Genomic DNA, 21,768 nt, shown 5'->3' on the forward strand with positions numbered 1-21,768 from the left:
AAGACAATGGACATAGCACCGACAGAACAGAGGAGAAAATATATTTTGAAGTGAACAGCAAAGGAAACCCCTACACATACAGATGCTAAACACACCCACTGGCACGCAAATGCACCACAGTATCTACTTACAAAATCAACCACATGTGCAGCAAAAAAAAAGCATGCTCCCAAAGCATTACAACTAAGGTGTAAGCTTATCACCTATTCAGCAATAATGTGATACATTTTCACAATTTTTGTTTTTTGTTCTAAAAACTGTTATTTAATCTGTATAACATGCTTTTCAATAATTGTACAAACTGACTAAAAACTTTATTTATTTATTTATTTTTTTATTTATTTTTAACAGTGAGAGCTAAACCTGTAAGCCCAGAGGAAATCTATGTAAAGACGGGGTGAATCGCTGTATCGACAGAAACCCGAGCTCAGGATCAAACCACGAAGTTTATGAAGGTTATGGCAGCTGCACCACCTCCTCAAGTGTACTGTTTAATAAGTTGAAAAACCCTGCAAGCCAATCGTTAACTAGCCTATGGGAGCCTGTGCCCACTATAGCCTCAGCTTCCTTCTCTTTACAGATAGAATTAAAGCGTGTTGAGATCTGTTTTGTAGACCACCTGCGTCAAGGTTTAACATGTAGTGCATTCGAAAAACGCTTTTCTGCTCACAACAGGGTGCTTATTGAATTCATGTCTTCTCAGTTTAAACTAGTCTGGCCATTCTATTCTGACCTCTTGCATCAACAAGATGTGTTCCCAGGCAATTCAATAAAGGAGTCTGTAAAGAGCTCATATATCCAGCTTGCAAAAATGATGCTCTCCAACATTTCATAACTGTAAATCCAGTGTTGGTATCCTCACTCAATGCTATTGGTATTGCATTACAATACAGAAAAAAATCATTAGCATTTTACCTGTCAATATAGAATGTGATCCATTGCACATGTTGCTTGGGATACAGGGTAGATTTATTAGAGATATGTATAAAGGGAACCTTACATAAAGAGAATTGCTTACAAAATGCATTCTTCTAAAAACTGGAGCTTTTTTTCCTGCCACAGAGTCTTCACGAGAGCGCCGCGCCGCCACAGAGTCTTCACGAGAGCGCCGCGCCGCCACAGAGTCTTCACGAGAGCGCCGCGCCGCCACAGAGTCTTCACGAGAGCGCCGCGCCGCCACAGAGTCTCCAGGAGCATGCTTTCCCGCCACAGAGTCGTCACGAGAGCGCCGCGCCGCCACAGAGTCTCCAGGAGCATGCTTTCCCGCCACAGAGTCGTCACGAGAGCGCCGCGCCGCCACAGAGTCTCCAGGAGCATGCTTTCCCGCCACAGAGTCGTCACGAGAGCGCCGCGCCGCCACAGAGTCTCCAGGAGCATGCTTTCCCGCCACAGAGTCGTCACGAGAGCGCCGCGCCGCCACAGAGTCTCCAGGAGCATGCTTTCCCGCCACAGAGTCGTCACGAGAGCGCCGCGCCGCCACAGAGTCTCCAGGAGCATGCTTTCCCGCCACAGAGTCGTCACGAGAGCGCCGCGCCGCCACAGAGCCTCCAGGAGCATGCTTTCCCGCCACAGAGTCGTCACGAGAGCGCCGCGCCGCCACAGAGTCTCCAGGAGCATGCTTTCCCGCCACAGAGTCGTCACGAGAGCGCCGCGCCGCCACAGAGTCTCCAGGAGCATGCTTTCCCGCCACAGAGTCGTCACGAGTGCGCCGCGCCGCCACAGAGTCTCCAGGAGCATGCTTTCCCGCCACAGAGTCGTCACGAGAGCGCCGCGCCGACACCTCCGGTCACAGAAGGCGAAGTGACTCCTCCGAGTCCCTCTCCAGACGACGCCCCATCCCAGAGCCCCTTCCAAGGCGACATCTCACCCACGGATAGCTCGGCTCCGCCCCAGGACCTCCAAGAGAGCTCCGCCCAGCTCCAGGTCCCTCCAGAGAGCTCCGCCCAGCTCCAGGTCCCTCCAGAGAGCTCCGCCCAGCTCCAGGTCCCTCCAGAGAGCTCCGCCCAGCTCCAGGTCCCTCCAGAGAGCTCCGCCCAGCTCCAGGTCCCTCCAGAGAGCTCCGCCCAGCTCCAGGCTCCTCCCGAGAGCTCGTCTCCGCTCCAGGCTCCTCCCGAGAGCTCGTCTCCGCTCCAGGCTCCTCCCGAGAGCTCGTCTCCGCTCCAGGCTCCTCCCGAGAGCTCGTCTCCGCCTCCGAGCAACCCCACGAGCTCGTCTTCACTTCAGTGTCCCAAAGAGAGCTCCACTGATGTCGTGGACCTACAGGCGAGCCCTTCTCCGCTCGTGGATCTCCAGGCAGGCTTCACCTCATTTCCAGGCTGCTCAGTAGGCTCCGATCTGCTCCTAAGGGTCCCAAGGAGCGCCCCTACGCCCAGGGGTTTCCCTGTGCACTCACCCCGGCTCCAGGACTGCGAAAGGGAGGTTGAACCGCTGCCCCCGGGTTCCACCGACGGCGACGGCTCACCCCACAGTCCCGCAGAAGGTGACGGCTCGTCTCCAGCGCCCGCAGAAGGCGACGGCTCGTCTCCAGCGCCCGCAGAAGGCGACGGCTCGTCTCCAGCGCCCGCAGAAGGCGACGGCTCGTCTCCAGCGCCCGCAGAAGGCGACGGCTCGTCTCCAGCGCCCGCAGAAGGCGACGGCTCGTCTCCAGCGCCCGCAGAAGGCGACGGCTCGTCTCCAGCGCCCGCAGAAGGCGACGTCTCGCCCCCGGGCTCCGCAGAAGGCGACGTCTCGCCCCCGGGCTCCGCAGAAGGCGACGTCTCGCCCCCGGGCTCCGCAGAAGGCGACGTCTCGCCCCCGGGCTCCGCAGAAGGCGACGTCTCTCCCCCGGGTCCTCTTCAGGGCGAAGGATCGCATCCAAGCTCCACGCAGGGCGAAGGATCGCATCCAAGCTCCACGCAGGGCGAAGGATCGCATCCAAGCTCCACGCAGGGCGAAGGATCGCATCCAAGCTCCACAGAGGGCGACTTCTCGCCCCCAGGTCCTCTTCAGGACGACGGATCGCCCACAGGATCCCCGCATGGCGACGTCGGTCCTCCAGGTCCCTCTGACGGCGACGTCGGTCCTCCAGGTCCCTCTGACGGCGACGGCGGTCCTCCAGGTCCCTCTGACGGCGACGTCGGTCCTCCTGGTCCCTCTGACGGCGACGTCGGTCCTCCAGGTCCCTCAGAGGGTGGTACGACGTTCCTAGTCTCCGCCCGGGACGTCCTCCACTCCCCGGTCATTGTCATGGTTGGCGTCCAGTTCCGGTTCCCCGCCATGGAGGTCGCTCCGGCTCAAATCCCCGCCAGGGGCTTTACTCAGCCTCCCATCAGCACCGAGGGCGTGGCTCCGTTCCGGATCCTCCTGCAAGGTGTTGTTCCATTCAGGCTCTCCTCAGAGAATGCTCACCAGGCCTCCGTTGCTCCCAGGCATCTAAGGAGGCCTTCCTCGGAGTGCCCTGGCCCGCCTGGCATAGGTGGGTTTTGGGGCGTCAGGTGTCGCCCCTGGAGGGGGGGGTACTGTCAGGGATTTACCCTGCCACGCCCCCCTCTGTAGCTGTCAGGGATTCACCCTGCCACGCCCCCGTCTGTAGCTGTCAGAGATTCACCCTGCCACGCCCCCCTCGATAGCAGTCACGCTGCTTCCCAAGATTACCGACAGCTGTGGCTCATGAAAGATCAGACTACATAAACTCACGTTCTTGAGTCACAGGCTGTCGGTCGTTATATTGTCAAGCTGGACAATCGCGTGGCTGCTCGACCGCCGGCTGTATATGCAAATTCCACTTCCGACTTGGATTACTCATTGCCGAAGGCTTTATGGATTATGCTTGGGACATTCGAACTCATAGCGGACAACGCGTATCGAGCGGATGTCTTTGTTTGTTGTTTTCAACGGCTTATGAGTGTTTTTGTGTTGTACGGTTGTTGAAATAAAAGGACAATGATCGGACTATATCGGCTTCCGCGTCTGCAGCCTGACACATGCATTCCTAATGTAAATAATTTGTAAGCACAAAACATGGGAAAAGCAAGATTAACACACACCCCCATACACCCCAGCGCTAAGCCTGTCACAGTTATAAAGTCGTGTCTGATGAATAACCATACACATAATTATAATTAACAATAAACTGACTCTTTATACCTGACGTGAAGCAGCTATTTATCTACACCGAACATGTACTTTCACACTTTAATACCTCTGGCTGCTTCTCAGTTTCTACAAAAGTGCCAAAATGGAAGACAGAAGGCAATAATTGAAATTTGTAAACCTATTATTATGTTACACTAAAAGAAACAGTGTACTGAAAGAAAAATTATATCAAAAACGGTCCATAATGTCGTCTTTTGTTGTTTTAATAACAGTGACTCAATAGTGGGCTATGTTACATGGCAATACATCAATATATGTAAAATATAAAACTTATGGTACATAATTACAAATATATTAAAGAAAAAAGTACAATACATGCAGCAATTTAAATGTATTCTTATGTTAAGTGAAGCCTTCATTCTTGATAATCTGTATAAATCATGTGACTAATGTTTTATAAAGATCAGCTTAGATATGTGCACTTATATAATAATTGTAAGAGCTCCATTCTCTGCAGAGTATCATAATCCTCATAAAACCCACAGACATACACATATATCAGCACAATTAAAGAACACACACGCACACGCACACGCACACACACACACACACACACACACACACACACCCTTAGGCTTACTTGAACTGCTGGTGTTCTCTGGAGGAGCGAATCTTGGACGAGAACCTTTCAGCTAGTTTCTCCAGGCTACGCGAATACTCCAACTGAATCTCGGCTTTACGGCGGAAAAACTCCTGTAGGTCCTGCAGCAGCTGAATCCGAGATTCTGACTGCTGCTCCAGACACTTGAACTGTTCCACCAGTTGATTACGGATCTCTAAAACACAGACCATTAAAAACGTTAGAAAGGATGAACTCCTTAACATGAACTACATGTTTGGACCGATATCCAGAAAAGCATCTCAGAATGATCAGTCTAGCTGCGATTTGAAAAAAATAATTATTGTGTTAAAAAAATAATAATAATTTTGTTACTCCAGGAGTGGATAAATCACTTTTTAATGTCTAGACTAAAATTTCCTTTTTTAAATAAAGTTTGTACAGCAAAGCTCACAGCCAAAGTTACAAACACTATATCCAAGCTGCATCAGGAGATAATAAAAAAAAAAGACTATCCCAACACAAAGAATTTATAATCTCATTTGTTTCTCTTTGTCTGCATTAATGTACTAACTTCCCAAATTAATAATCTGCATTCACTATAAATTCTAAGTCCAATCAGGTTTTTACGCAGACAATGAGCAATAGAAATGGCATTTTTACTTGCCCAATAGGATAGTTAATACATTTTTCATTGATCGACCCTTGAGCTGTTTTTTCATGAGGAAAGTCTTGAATGTGAATTATAGTCCTTTAGAGGGAGCACTGTGTCTAGACAGCTATGTTGGAATCAGCAGGCTGAAAATCTTCCTTAATGGCTTAAAATGCAAGGAAGCTTATAGGTATTGCTCACTAATTTCAAATTCTTATTGTGGCATTTTATTGCTATATACTGAAATAAAAATTTGTCTTTGTGGACGTGGGAGTGCCATCAATCGCATGATCAAGCACCACTTACACAGTCTTGTAAGAAAGTAAAACCCTTTGGTGAACCAGTGATTAAATGTTCCATATATGATGTTTTGCTTGTCCCAGGTACTCTTAAAAAGAAAATTTGGGCATGATGTGACTTCTTACTTAAGCTTTATAAAAAATATAAATATAAGGCTAGAAATTTATAATAGCATTTATCCAACATGTGGTATTTTTCAAATGATTGCTGATTTTGCTAAGCTTTTGCTTTATCAGCTGATAGTTGCTACAGTACACTGCTGCATCAATAATGATTTCTATTAAATGAAACGTTTCAAATACTTCAAATAGAAAAACCTGTTGTAAATAAATGACACTGTTATTGCTCTCATCAGCATTTTTTTAAGCACTACGAAAGAAAAGTTCTGCGCTTTTAATATTTATGCACCTATTGTTGCCTTCCTGTTTGATTGTTGTTTGAAGGTATGGATCTCTGAAACTCGTTTAAATACCTCTTTCAAATTATGGATTATATCATTATTTCTTTTTTTTTATTATTCCACGTTTTCTAGAGTTTTGTTTTACTAACACAACTTTACTTTGTTTTACTTTTGTTTTTTAAAAAAATCTGGTTTAAAAAAGCCTGTGCATGTAACATTGAAACAATAATCCTTTATACAAGCATAACGAAAGCAAAGTCAATCACTTGTGTGACTTTTTAATGAATTTATTTCTGTGCTTATATTGCTGACCTTGTCATATACAACCTGTCACAACAAAAACAGCAGGGTTTTTAATTAATCATGCCTGATTGTTCTCTAGGGCTGATCAATTTCAAGCACTGCCCTAGATGTTACCCAAATAGAGCTAGCCAGTAATGTATTCTTTATTTTGTATTTTTTTGGTGGGCATGGTAAAATCATCACGCTACCTACAGATAAGATGAGATTTGTCATGAATCTCACAACAAAGAACACAGTTACGCCTTGATGACAACCATTCTGCAGTCCTATACTGTGCAGCTTTGTGTTTATTATTTAAGACTAACATGGCCACAGAGAAATCCAACATCACTATATTCTATAAAAGAAAGTCACGTCACTGTTGCTGCTTTCAAAGAATAAAAACTCATTCATGATTCATTTTTAAAGTGGCTTTGTCATACAGCTTCAAAAAGCACTCTATATTTCATTGCTCTGCTTCTAAGGTTGAAGCTAAATAAAGCAAATTCACCTAGCATAATACATAAGTCCATCTTTTAGAGCATATTTTGTAAGAAGATTCTTTATTCACTCATCATTAGTAACAATTTTGTCCTAGGCACTGCCATGCTGGAGCTAGATCCCAGCAACACTGGGCATGAGGCAGGGACATACCCTGGATGCCATCACCAAGCACATTCACATGTAGCATGTACTCTAGGAGATGGAAGGATTCCAGTGGAGTACCCAGTAAAAGCCTACTGGGACACTGTAAACATGTAAAAAGGAGTAATAATATAAAGTATTCCAAGCTCAGGATTGAACTAGGGGCCCTGGAGTTGTGTGTCACAACACTACCCACTGCACCACCATGCTGACCTAGAAGTTCTTCTTCAAGAAGAATCTACCAAAAAGTCAACTACAATACTGTGCTTATATAGTTGTACTGTAAAATGACAAAACTATATCAAATGTTATATTACCTGGGAAAATGGCTACATGATTGACATACAATAGTTCCCTTTTGGGGGGGAAATATGAGAATGGTAAGTGCAATGATATGTCATGTACTGTAGCTGGAATACATGTGACTTGCTTGAGTGAACTCATGTTACACAAACAGTGTACTGCTAAACAGAGCTTTCAGTAAAAAAAAGTCTTTGCTCAGGCTGAAAGATATGAAGAGCTTCAAAATCTACTTTTACTTGTGATAAGTGCAAAAGGTCCAATAATTACTCATCAAATGTGTTTATTAATTTTATCTAAGAATTCATTATAATAGACAAGTTTTTTTTTTTTTTATAAAAAATTTTTTAATTTTATTTTAATTTTGCCCACTGAGGTTTCAGTGTTGGTGTGTATTACCATTTTATTTCCAAAACTGCACAAAAACACAGCTTCTCCCTTAATCTGTTAACAGAATGTTATTCAAGAGGAACACCCAGGTGGTCTTTTTCAAAATGTAAACATGCATTAGAACAGCTTTTATTATTTGGAAAGCTTTTTTTTTTCTTTTTTTAATAATGTCCTTGCATTACAAATATATAAACCTTTTGCCCAGCTGTGACATATGATTGAGATTCTTTACATGGCCAAAGGTTTGTTGACACCTGAAGCATGACACCCATAAGCAAGCTTAGCCCAAACTATATAGTGTCATTGTATGTTCTGGCATTTCAATTTCCTATGTAGCTGGAACTAAGGGGGCTGAACCTGTTCAATGGCAATGCCTGTGTGCACAAAGAAAGATCAATAAAACACAGTTGGCTAAGGCTAGCACTGAAGAACTCAAGCGGCCTGCACAAAGCCCTGACCTCAACCGCAACAAGGTTTTGGTGTCTCTTAGCCTGGACACCTTGCATCCACTGAAGACTCAATGAACCAGGAGTAACCAGAAAACTTTTGCTTTATTATCCTTTATACTTATTATTACAAGCTTTATATGTATTATACAGATTAAGTTCAAAATTCTGATGACTATACAATTACTTATGGCTGAGAGTCCAAAAGTGTAAAACTGGCCATGTTCTATGATCTGGAAGAAGGGATTTCCCCTTTCAATCAAGGCAGCACAACCCAGTCATGGGTGACTATCAGCACATGCATGCACAAGAGGGCAGATGGAGCCTTTCTTCAAGTGTGTTACAGTTCCTGTGATGTTACATGAGCAGTTTACTTTATTGGTCTCAGAGGCAGCAGCTGGCTGTTCCAAAAAAATAAAAAAATGTTGGCCAAGATCAAATTAAAATAAATAAGGATTCATTGAGATTAGCGTCAAGACCTTATTGTGATCTTGCAATATGGCCCTGTAGAAGCTGCTCATACATTTTTTTTTTCAAAAATCCAGAAATAATAATGAAAACGTTTTTTCAGCAAGTCAAGCATTTCCCCTCACTGTTGAGCTAGTCAATCGGCAGCTACAGAAAATGTTTGGCTTAGGTCTAGGCTGCTAAAGAATGTTCTGCTGGTTTTACTAATGATTCTCTGATTAACTAGAATGGATTCTATACTTAAGAGTGAATGTGTATGTATTTTATTATATCTATTATATCTAGAATGAAGATCAGATTAAAGCAAAAATCCAGAAAATTCAAAAAAGATTCACAAACTTGTCTTACAACTGCATACTAGACATTCAGGCACTGTAGAAATGAGTGCTATTTGTGATGACAGGGAACTAGACATTTGGCTCAAAGGTAAACACAGCCCTGAAGCTGAGAGGGATAGAGTGTTTTATATTTCTTTGTTTCTTTGTGCTGGCTAGCCATTGCTTATGTAGCACACCCCAATCTTGGGTTAACCACTGAAACCTAGCCCATTCCATTAGACACAGAGAGATATAGCCTTTGAGACTTAGAAACATTTGGCCCCTTTTCAGACACCACACATACTGCAAAACTGAAGCACAGCTCAGGAGATGCCATTCTTTTAAACATTCCATGGCTTCTTGTACGGTTTATCTGGGGTTTTTTTTTCTCTCACCATTTCTTTCACTGTTCTCTGCATGTATTCGATGACAAAAAAGAGCACAGCCCAGGGGAACGCCCCTGAACCATCTGACATAGATTCGCATGAATGGCAGGCAAGACTTGCTCTTATAAAGAGAGGACTTCAAAACCACCAGCAGCACGAGAACTCGCGGGCGGGCTTGAAAAAATTAGGTCACGTTGTAAGTGAGCCCTGAAAGTCTTGCAGAGACCATGTGCATGAGCAATCAGTTATTCAGAACACAATCACATGCACACTACACTTACAGTACTCTTTTCCATACCAGGAACTCGTACCATTTCTAGTTTTTTGAAGATAAGATCCAATACCGCTCATTTTAGATTACAAAAAACGTTTCCGCATTCGGGGTAGAACTATAATTTTGTTGCAGTATAATTGTAGCATTGTATAGTGTCTCAAACTATAAACAGAAAATAAATAATTATTAAAAATGTGTATATGTTTATATGTATAGATATCATACAAAAAGGATGACTAATTTCAAAAATAGAAAATGTATGTCTTGTTCTTTTAGAATGTTTGCTTATGAATAAGACATGACTCTATATATAGTGCAAGGTAAGAAAGTGGAGCCAATAAAAGCCAAAAATGCATAAAAGCTTAATTAGACATAAGCTTAACCTTTAATAGAAGGGATTTCCACCTCATACTGTGGTCTGATTAAGCAAAGCTCTAATTATACCGTGTGTACCTCCCCCTACAACATTTCAGCTCAGAGAAATAGTGGTACTGGCAGGAGGATACAGAACCACAGTATGTCACCATTGTATGCCTTGTAAATTTGTGTTAGGAAGCCTTTAGAATATTATATATATATATATATATGTTCTTTACCATTTGTATTGACCTGGAAGATCAAGACTACTGCAATCTGATGTCACAGCTGTTTCAACAAACTGGCTGAAGATCGACACTGACTCTCTTGTTGACACCTGTCTATTTACTATCTATTTACTGTTACCATATACTTGAACGCTATAATTTTATAGAATATAGTTGCATTCTGTAGATTTAAGATTTTCTTTTACAGGAACCAAGTGTCCCATACATGCTCCAGTGTGACAATGTCCCCAAAGCCTGACTTGTCAAGTTAAGTCATATCAAGTGGCTGTATTGTCATGTCTTCACCATATACAGTTAGTAAATTCCACAGTTGTTACAAAAAACAACACAGTTATACGAGACAACACAGAATTAACTTCCACATTAGCATACCTCCACACAGGACTATATAAAGTGGAAGGGTCGAAACCTGTGCAAACAATGCAACACAGCACAATAAATGCCAAAAAAGGAGAACAAGGGAAGAATAAAACAACAGCACACTGAATTACAGTGCATTGCCGACCAGTACGCAAAGCCACTGTGAAATAAAGTACAAAGGCATTGTCCAAATACTAATACAACATATATAAAAGAATGTATATGTCAAGGTTGCTTTGGAAGAACTTGAGAGGCCTGCACAGAACCTTGACCTCAACTGCACTGAACATCATGTGCCTGGCATCACGAATGCTCCTGTCACTGAATGATGCCAAATCCACACATATATGCTCTGAAATCTAGTCTAAAGCCTTTCACAGAAGAATAGAGGAAAAAAAATTTCTTTCGGCTTCTCCCGTTAGGGGTCGCCACAGCAGATGTTTGATTTGGCACGTTTTTACGCTGGATGCCCTTCCTAACGCAACGCTTCCCATTTATCTGGGCTTGGGACCGGCACTACGAGTGGCTGGGGTTGGTTCCCTGACCGGGGATCGAACCCAGGCCGCAGCGGCGAGAGCGCCGCATCCTAACCACCAAACTACCAGGGAACCATGACAGAAGAATAGAGGATATTCTAAACTAAATCTCAAGTCAAGTCAAGTTTATTTTTATAGCGCTTTTCACAACAGACATTGTCTCAAAGCAGCTTTACAGAATTTTAAGAGTTAAGGTGAGCGATGTGTATTTACCCCTGATGAGCAGCCATGGTGACTATGGCAAGGAAAAACTCCCTCAGATGTTATGAGGAAGAAACCTTGAGAGGAACCAGACTCAAAAGGGGAACCCATCCTCATTTGGGTAATATCAAGAGTATGATTATAAATCATTAAACAATACAAAACACTGGAGAGTGAGAACAAACATGAGCACCGGAGTGTGTGGTTATGAGTAATGTCCTTTTTACAGTCTTATACAGTCATTTGGGATTATGGAACCAGGAGCTATTGATCTACTCAAAAAACAGTTCAACATTTGCGGTCATCATAGATCCAACACCAGCTTCTCTATTCAAGAGCCTTTAACCACTCAAAAAGGTCCAATGTGCAAACCACATGAAGTGGGATCCAAATGGCGCTGGTACATCTCTAGATGGTTCGGGATGTTTGTGGGGTCGGCATCTACTTCTTTAAAGGTCTATAATCTTCATGAGGTGGGACGTGACTGGGGCTGGAGCAACCTCAGGATGCTTTGGGATGAGTAAAGAAAGAGAAGCAGTGGAGAGGAATTAGCGTAGCAGCTGTTCATGATATCAACAAGCACAAGTTGATAATGTGCATGTGATCAGATGTACTGGAGCACAAGTTTATGATGTGATGTGGGTTATGAGTAGGACTCGCTAAAAAGATACATCTTTAATCTACACTTTAACTGGGAGAGTGTGTCTGAGCCTCGAACACTGTCAGGAAGTCTATTCCAAAGTTTAGGAGCTGAATGTGAGAATGCTCTACTGCCTTTAGTGGACTTTGCTATTCTAGGAACTACTAGAAGTCCAGAGTTTTGAGATCTCAAGGAACATGACCGATTGTAGCGTGTTAGAAGACTAGAAAGATAAATAGGAGCTAAACCATTTAGTGTTTTGTAAGTAAGTAAGAGTAGTTTGTAGACGATTTGAAACTTAACAGGTAGCAAGTGTAGGGATGATAAGATTGGGGTTAATTTATCATATTTTCTCGACTTTGTGAGAACTATCTATGTCTATCTATGAAATGAAATGTCCAACTAGTACGTGTGTGTGAGAGGCAGGTGTCAACAAACATTTGGCTGTATATTGTACATAATCAGGGAGCTTTTCTCTTATTGAAATTGTTGTTTCACAAGCCAAAATGTCTATCAGGAGTTCCCGAAATAAGGGTTATAACCCCATGTGGAGTTTTATTCTAACTATTAAGATGTGCTGTTTTTAGTTTTGTGTCTTACTGAAAGCCACATGTAAATTAAAAGGATATGGTCTACATTATATAGACAAAAGTATTGGGACAAGTACTTTTCCAGTCATATGTGCTTCTTCTAAAAACTGTCCCAAAACACAATTGTATAAGATGTCTATGGATGTGTTGGCATTCAAATCTCCCTTCACCCGTACTAGTTCACCGATTTTTTTTTTCTGAGCTGAAACAAAACATCTAAGCACTTGATATGAAATGATCCCATCCTAGTGTAACCTAATACGACATACTTCACCTGCCAAATCTATACCAACACTCAAGGAGTTGTTCACCTTTTCTGGAAAGAGATGATGTGTCTAGACAGTGGTTGATGATCCCCTGAGAACAATGATCTAATCAGACAATCTTACCGATGGAGAAGATAAAGTGGAAGAATGGATTTACAGCTAATAACATGCATTAATGGTTTCTCGTTTGCTGCATGTCCAAAGTCTATTTAAACCCATTCAGTGTCTTATAGCACTGTTCTTGTATCATATTTTTTTTATTTAACATTTATTTACAAACTTTGACATTTATCTTGACAAATCGTCAATGTTGTGATGTTATAATATTCATGATTCTGCACTGTTCCTCTGTCCAAATTTTTAATGTAAGTCATTTTGTGAACAAATACAAAACAAATAGACAGATTTCACTCATGCCTAATCTTTTCTATTAAAGCATGTGATCAGATGATATTCCATTGGATTAGATGTATAATGGATTATAAATCTACACATGGATAATAAAATATTTAAAAACTCTTAAATTCATTTCAGTATTACAAAGATTCTACTTTCTCAAGTTGTTGTCAAATCAATATTTTGTAATAGAAATTGCTGTAGTAAATTAGAAAAAAAAAAATGTTTTACTAGTTTTTACTAGTGCTCTCACAGGTAGAAACTAAGTGTGCTTCACGAAGGGCAAGCAAGCTCTGTATAAATCTGTATACTTTTTATTTAATTATATTTTTTATGATACAACTGCAATTTTCCTCTGAATAATAAATATATATAGAAAATATATAATATATAATATAAATGTGGAAAAACACAAAGAAATACAGCAATAATAATTACCGCTCTATCAAATCACATCTGACTGATGTGTTTGTTTGCTATTTTTGAGCATGATGTGGTGATGTACTAGCAACAGGATTAAATGCCCACTGAAGTGGTGATGGCACACCAGTATTAATCAAAGCTTATATACCAATCAAACAAATATTATATAACACACATTTGTACATGCAGCAAGTACATTGTGTTTATCTAGTAAACTTAATACAGTGCATCCGGAAAGTATTCGCTGTGAAGTACAGCGCTTCACATTTTCCACATTTTTTTTATCTTACTTCCTTATTCCAAAATCGATTAAATGTATTAGTTTCCTCAAAATTCTACAAGCAAATTTTGCCCCCATTATGCCAACATTAAAGAAGTGTTTTGAAAGTCCATTAAGTCCAAGGAATTGCCTGTAGACCTCTAAAACAGGATTGTATCAAGGCACAGAAGGGTACAGAAAAGTTTCTGCAGCATTCAAAGGCCCCAGTGAGCACAGTGGCCTCAATCATTCATAAATGGAAGACATTTGGAACCACCAGGACTTTTCCTCGAGCTCGCCGCCTGGCAAAACTGAGCAATCTGGATGAAGGGCCTTAGTCAGGAAGATGACCAAGAACCCAATGGTCACTCTAAAAGAGCTCCAGCATTTCTCAGTGGAGAGAGTACAACCTTCCAGAAGAACAGCCATCTCTGCAGCACTCCACCAATCAAGTATGTATGGTAGCGTGACCAGATGGAAGCCACTTCTCAGAAAAAGGAACCTGACAGCCTGCCTGGAGTTTGCCAAAAGGCATATGAAGGACTTAGACAATGAGAAACAAAGATTGAACTCTTTGGCCTAAATGACAACTGTTATGTCTGGAGGAAACCAGGCACCACTCATCACCTGGCCAAAACCATCTCTACAGTGAAGCATGGTGGTGGCAGTATCATGCTGTGGGGATGTTTTTTCAGTGGTAGGAACTGGGAGTCTAGTCAGGCTAGAGGGGAAAGATGAATGCAGCAATGTACAAAGACGTCCTTATGACGTTCATCTTCCAACAGGACAACGACCCTAAGCCCACAGCCGAGTTAAAAGCAAGGCTACGGGACGACTCTGTGAATGTGCTTGGGAGGCCCAGCCAGAGCCCAGACTTTAACACATTTGAACATCTCTGGAGAAATCTGAAAATGGCTGTGCACTGATGCTCCCCATCCAACCTGATGGTGCTTGAAATGTTCTGCAAAGAAGAATGGGAGAAACTGCCCAAAAATAAGTGTGACAAGCTTGTAGCATGAAATTCAAAAAGACTTGAGGCTGTAATTGGTGCCAAAGGTGCTTCAATAAATCTTTTTTTATTTTTTATATTTAATACATTTGCAAAGATTTTATCCATTACATTAAATAACAATATGTCTTAAGTTCTAGAAGATTTTATGCTTTGTTAATGAGGGCTGACATTAATTGATGTAACATCCTTCATTTATCAATCATTGCTAACATTTTCCTATTACTGATGCTCACAAGAAAAGCTGTGCTGCTTGAGTCAGCATCACATGTCCACAGCACTTGATAGACTGGAAAATACAGCAAATATGATCTGACATCCAACACCCATCTAAGGTTTCTGGCCTTTATAAGCTCACAGATTTGATTTGGAGAACCTGCTTCATAAAAACAGATAACTATAGAAACATAAGGTGTCCAAGTGATTACTAAATTATGCATAATAATGAATAAGTCATATTGTCACTCTACAGCAGAGTCCTCAAACACATAGTAGTTATGGAAGAGCTATGGAAGTGTTTTTACCAAGTCACAAGAAAGTTGTGACCTGGTTACTAGGGAAAATTGTCTATAGAGATGACACTCTATAGACATTTATAGTGTTTTGCCATTTTAGGAGACATTAAAATCAACCTAGCATTGAAACACACCCAACCAGGAAGTCCACAAGAATATTTTCAAAATGGAACTGGTCTGTTGTCTGCAAAAGAATGGAGAGCCCTGGCTAACAGAATGAAGTGAACAAAGAGACACTACATCTACTATTATGTCATTTGACAGATGCCCTATTTCAGAGACACTTACATTTATCTCATTTATACAACTGAGCACCTATAGGGTTTGGAGCCTTGCTTAGGCACCCATAAGTTAAAATCGTGACTTTCAGATCAAAAATCTTATAATATGAATTCATTGTACCCTATATGATTGATCAAACATTGTCTTTGTAGCAATGGTATAAAAGTGTCCTACACACACATGAACTTATCTACACGCCACAAAAAGCACAAATTTCGGGGGCAGAAATAAAAACTGACATGAATTTAAAATTAAATAATGAAAGGGATGTACAAGGATAGATTCTGACTTGATCAAACATAGAACTAATCACACTGGTCGGATGATAAGTTCCCAGGTGGTGGCGCTGAACTGAGTCAGACTTTTCTGGTAAGATGACTGAGATCAGATGGTAATTTCTCAATTATTTCCACTATCAATCAATAAACAGAAGTACAGCTCCTGCTCCTATCATGCTTAATCAATGTAGATGGTCATTGTTCATTGCTCATTAAAGTTTATCTAAATTCTGATAGGATGATGGAGAAAAAGAAGTGCTCTACATTGACCTTGAGACAATATCGTTTAATCCATGCAGCTGCATAGCAGGACACAGGATGTCAGAACGCTGTAAACATGCTCGGTGCAAGACGAGAGATTAGGCTATAAAATATGAATGGCATGGTGTGAAGAAAATGGAAGGAATAGTGCGAAGGACAGATAAGGTGAGATAAGAGAAAAGTCTAGTGTGCTGGAATATTTATGTTGGTTATCATGTCTGTACATCTCACCTGAGACTGAGATCTTATCTTGTATCAAGGTTTAGTAATGACCCATAGATAAAGCTGAAGTTACAATATAATGTAATGCACTCTTGGGTTGACATTTGTAACCATTGCTTTAGATGACTTTGTAAATGCGCTTTAACTTTAGAAGTGTTCAAATGTCAAGAATTACAAAGTGCTTTTAAATATATGCACTTTATTTGTCTTTACATATTTTTGCTAACTGTAAAAATGTTTATTAAATAAAATTTTTAGATGGCTACTAACGGCCGTGTACTTCACCAGAATTGCCCTTTGTTTCTTACAATTTGGCTGCATGAGCAAACACAAATACAAAGTATGAAATAAAAGTAAAGAGAGACTTAGCACTTCTTTATCTTGCTGACATCTCACTGATATACAACAGCCTCATACATCAACAACCAAAAAAATAAATCAACCATCAACGAAATGGAAGAACAGAGACATGCAGTTGGGGAAAAAAAACATTCATTGCCTTCTGTTTTCAATAGAATGTTACACTTGAACACACCACAACGATGACAGCTGATGGCTGGTACACACACATACAGCCAGTGCCTGTGTAAAAGGAAACAACTCAAATAATATCACTCTGTATTTGTAATGAATAAAAAGGCACACAGGCTTATGTCTTATGAGCATAAGACTGTGTCTAAAATTGCTTTCATATATGTTGAGGATAGTCTATTTCAAAGGAAATCTACCTCGGTCTGCCCGTAGTGCGGTTTGGTTTTGGCATCTCAGACAGCTGTGGACAAAAACAGCTGACTTGAAAGCATCTGAGAGTGGTAGTCCAGTTCCAAGTGTACCATAATGCAGTTTTAAATGCTGTCTGAAAGTGATTCCACCCTGAACTGATCCAACTGCAGGCTGAATTAAATGAATTAAACATACCGAGTATGGAATGCGGCACTCCTGAACTGACTGCAAGAATCAAATGGTTTAAAAAATGTGGAAAATAATTATTTACCTTTTTCTGATGCCATCATTCAGACCTATAAATGAATTAATTTTTCTTTTGGATGCATTTTATTTTTCACTTTCTTTTGGTGTGTTTTTTTATGTGCAGCAAGTGAAACTAAACCAAACTAATAGCAAACATATTGATTTTAATTCAAACTTTAAACATTGGTGTAAAAACACTATTCAATTGCACACAACTGCATTAATAGAGAACTCAATAGTACACATACGTTCCCTTCTGTCTAATTAAGCACAAGTGAGAAAAATGGAAAAAAACAACAAATCATTTCAATCTACACATAAGCAGAGGTTGAAAAATAATGGTTCGCCTAATGATCTCTCCTGCCGCACTCTAAACAGGTCAATTGCTAAAACTACAGATGACACTGATTTTCAGGCTAAAAACAACAAAGATGCTTAGAAAGAGTAAACGAGTAACACAGCAATTGTGTCACAGCTCCAGAGGTCAAACCGTCACCTCGTGTTTTTGTCCATGCAGAGTCTCACATATTCTCCCCATATCCACTTAAGCTTTCTCTCCTTTGGTGTTCCTCTCACCTCCCAAGTTGACATATAGTCCCATCTCACTTCAGGTGCTTCTGGGATAGACTCCAGACCAGAACTGAAGAGGTGAGTGACTATAAAGTACATAGTCTGTGCTCAGGACAGTGTGCATAATGGAAAACGAGTCACAAATTGCTCAATACAGAAGGCTAGTTTCATTGACTGAAGCAGTCTTTTAAACTAGAGCAATGATGCATGCTGTAAAATGTATACTAACAGAGACAATCACAAACAAAAGCAGACCACTTTGGGTGCTGTTTCATCACAATGTAACAGGAACATCAAGCTTCTGTGCAATTACAGTGAGTGTAAATAATTGAAACACTGTGCAGAGTGGAGCAATGCTAACATGAACCTGAACAACAATGAACTAAAACTAAGAAACAAGCAAACACAAGTGTATAAGTTTACAGATTACAGTATTGTGTTTCTCCAAACAGCACTACAACGAATAACCGAAATGCTGTATTACCAGTTGTTCCAAGAGACAAAAATAAACATTATAAAACAATAATTTACATTATATTAGATAAAACCCTCTCTCTCACTCTCTCTCTCTCTCTCTCTCTCTCGATCTTTATCTTTTATTCAGTTAACTCTTTATTCAGGTTAGGGTCATAATGGCTAAGAAGCTATGTTTGGAACAGTGGATTTGAGGCAGGAATACAGTATATCCTGAATGGAACACCTTCAGGTACCCATTCAGACAACTACATTTAATAAAAAAGCAAATTAAATAACAAGCTGAGTATGTTCTAAAGTTATTTTGCTGGAAAGGCTGCTATGTCCCAAAATCTATTATTTGTCATCTTTTTTAAATATTGTTATTTCATCAAAGAAAATCTTCCTTCTGCATAGTCAGTGTTAACCTACCTACACCTACAGTGAGCATACAGAGTCTCTCTCTCTCTCTCTCATTCATTCTCTCTCTCACACACAGGCAAGTACCTGCCTCACTGCAGCAGCTTTGCAGTGTTTAGACAGAAGGCTACACGGTGCACATTGCAGACAATTAATCTCAAACCGAAAGTGTTCAACCCCCACAGGCTCCATTACCGCTTGCTCATTATGCTCAGCAATCGAGGCCCAGGGTATCTATTAGTAGACCTTCTACCCCAAAACCAAGAGGAAGTGAGAATAGAGCAGGCACGTTTTCAGATCCATAAACATTTAAAATGAGTCAAAAAGATTAATGTCTCCTACACTGAATAAAAGTCAACCTTTTAGCAGAAATCTTTAACATCAAGAAAGTCCTCTTAATTTTCTGCTCTTGAGCTTATCATTATGAATACTATCAAAAGCGACAGATTCGTGTTTTACTGGTTGTAATAGACAAGGATTCTTAGGTTAGTGTTTCCCTTTTTAAATAACAATTTGTTCCACACAAGCACAAAGTGCCATTATAATCTTTTAGTGGCATCAGTTCCTCAGTGTGACTACAGTGTTGACTGGCAGTCATATGATATCACTATTCCATAACCTAATTTTTTACTGACGCTGCACCGAGACAGAAACTTCCATTATGGAGAAAATATGCTCAGAGTGATCCGTGTTTGCTCCATTACAGCCATTAGATACTGAAGAATTGCCACTGCACTCGCAGTTCAAGGAGCAAATTCAATTCTCGGAGCAGAGCCGACACAGTGTAGCACCAGGTGAAAGTTGTGTAATACAGGATGCAGTTGTTTTGAAATTGGTCAGAAAATGGCCTTGACCTTAAACTCTTCCTACTTACTAAAATTTGTCTAAAAAGCTTCCTGATAATTATTTTTTTTTTACAGCATCCATACCAAGTGTTTGTGAATTCATTAGAATTGTCAGAAGCTGAAACTTTGCTAAGAAGAAAGTCCTAACAGTTTGACTTCAAACAACAAATCATCTTTGTTCTGGATGACCTTAAATATAACTAAATGAATTAGTGTGTAGTGCACTAGTTTACCACAAAGCACATGCGAGGAGAAGTAGTAGAAGAAGAAGCATTACAGCACACTGAAGATCCTTTCTTTACATATTAGGAAGTTGGTGTCAGGAGAGTAGGGCCAACAATGATATGGCATTTGTGACGCAGAAAAGGTTAAGTACCTTGCTCACATGCACAACTGTACAAACCTTATTACATCTATCATGTTATGTTTATTTACAGTCTGACTTCATTTTTGCAAGCAATCTTGTCCTTGTTAATGTTCAATTGTGCAAAAAAGTGCCTTAGCACTGGAAATTGTAGCTACAGCTGACTTATAAACAGCTTCCAATGTTTTGGCCACACCCCTTTCTGGGTGCGCCATGTGGTAAAGCTACATGTATTGATATAATCTGTCAGTAATAGGTAGGGGGGAAAAAAGGACAATGGTTAATCACACATTATATCATAAGCCTAGTGGATGGATTGGCAACGTTAATAAAACTTTCTTTTCGGCTTCTCCCGTTAGGGGTCGCCACAGCGGATCCTCCGCACGTTTGATTTGGCACATGTTTTACGCTGGATGCCCTTCCTAACGCAACCCTCCCCAATTTATCCGGGCTTGGGACCGGCACTAAGAGTGGCTGGGGATAGTTCCCTGACCGGGAATCGAACCCGGGTCGCAGCGGTGGGAGCGCTGCATCTTAACCACTAGACCACCAGGGGACCATTGGCAACGTTAATAATATTTTAATATAATTCACAAGCAATCACGTGGGTCTAAGCTTATTTTAAATGATTGTTACATAATTAACATAAGTGCAGGTTCATTCTAAAGTCAGGTCAGATGTCAGAGGCCGCACATCATACATTATTTAACTATAATGTATAATATAACAAGTATGCAGACTAAGAAAAGCCATGACCCATTTTCATTGTTATAGCAAAGTAAAATGCATCTACCACAACAAAAAAAATTGGAAAAACTCCTTAAGTTTAGTAGTAGATAAGCTACAAAACCACTGCGGGAGCGAGCAAGATTGATCCAGGGTGTCTGTAAAAGCAGGCAGGATTGAGCAAAATTCATTCAGCAGTGTGTGGGATTAAAACATAGAACTGTGCACACTTTTATCGCAAAGACACGATGACAGAGCATGCTTCACTGTGAAAATGTCTAATGCAGGTTTAAAGAAATGGTGTAAAGCAAAAATAACAATAATTGAAATAAAAAATGGGGGAGTGGTGGCTCCAGCAGTTAAGGCGCTGGGTTGCCGATCGGAAGGTCTGGGGTTCAAGCCCCGGTATCGCCAAGCTGCCACTCGTGGGCCCTTGAGCAAGGCCCTTAACCTTCTATGCTCCGGGGGTCCCTTACGAGGGAAATATCAAGGTCCGTGACGTCGGAGTGACGTGGGGCCGCCTTCCCGTGGGCTCACCACCTGCAGGAGGGACCGTAAGGAACGGTGCTGTGAGGATTGGGCAGCAGTCGAAGGCGGGGGCGAATTACAGATAAGCGGGAGAAAATGAATGAAATTAAAAATTATTTCATATATGTTTTTTAAATATGGATTAGTAGTTACAGGGACAGTTTGTAAAAATGTTTAAGGAAATTAGCTCATTAACTTTACCTTGCACCTTGGAGAACCACAGTTTTGGAGACTTTGATTGGCATAGTTGTTTCTAGTATTAACCCAATACACTACAGAGCCTCGCTAAAACAAAATGTTGATTTTGGACATGAACAGGACACAAACAGCAAGTCACCACTCGCCACCTGTTAACGTCTGAGTCATAATCTAGTTTTGACTTTTCGCTCAGATCCAGTCTCCAAGCTTGTTGGAAGTAAATAAAGCGCTTCGACTGAAGTAAATGCAGTAGAGGGTTTTTAAGACAATTAGTAGAATGGCCAATGTTAAATGGCAGC

The 21,768-nt window shown here is 41.1% G+C and overlaps 1 protein-coding gene across 2 annotated transcripts in view; it reads right to left on the reverse strand.

Moving 5' to 3' along the window:
* srgap3 (SLIT-ROBO Rho GTPase activating protein 3) overlaps nucleotides 1-21,768 on the reverse strand; it is a 119,296-nt gene that overhangs the window by 78,103 nt on the left and 19,425 nt on the right. For both annotated transcript variants that reach the window (XM_083570729.1, XM_083570728.1), the window contains exon 2: nucleotides 4,715-4,910. In XM_083570729.1, coding sequence (XP_083426855.1) covers nucleotides 4,715-4,910 — 196 coding nt within the window. The remainder of the gene's footprint in view (nucleotides 1-4,714; nucleotides 4,911-21,768) is intronic.

The sequence above is a fragment of the Silurus aristotelis genome (assembly GCF_946808225.1).
Source record: "Silurus aristotelis genome assembly, chromosome: 2".
Classification (NCBI taxonomy): domain Eukaryota; kingdom Metazoa; phylum Chordata; class Actinopteri; order Siluriformes; family Siluridae; genus Silurus; species Silurus aristotelis.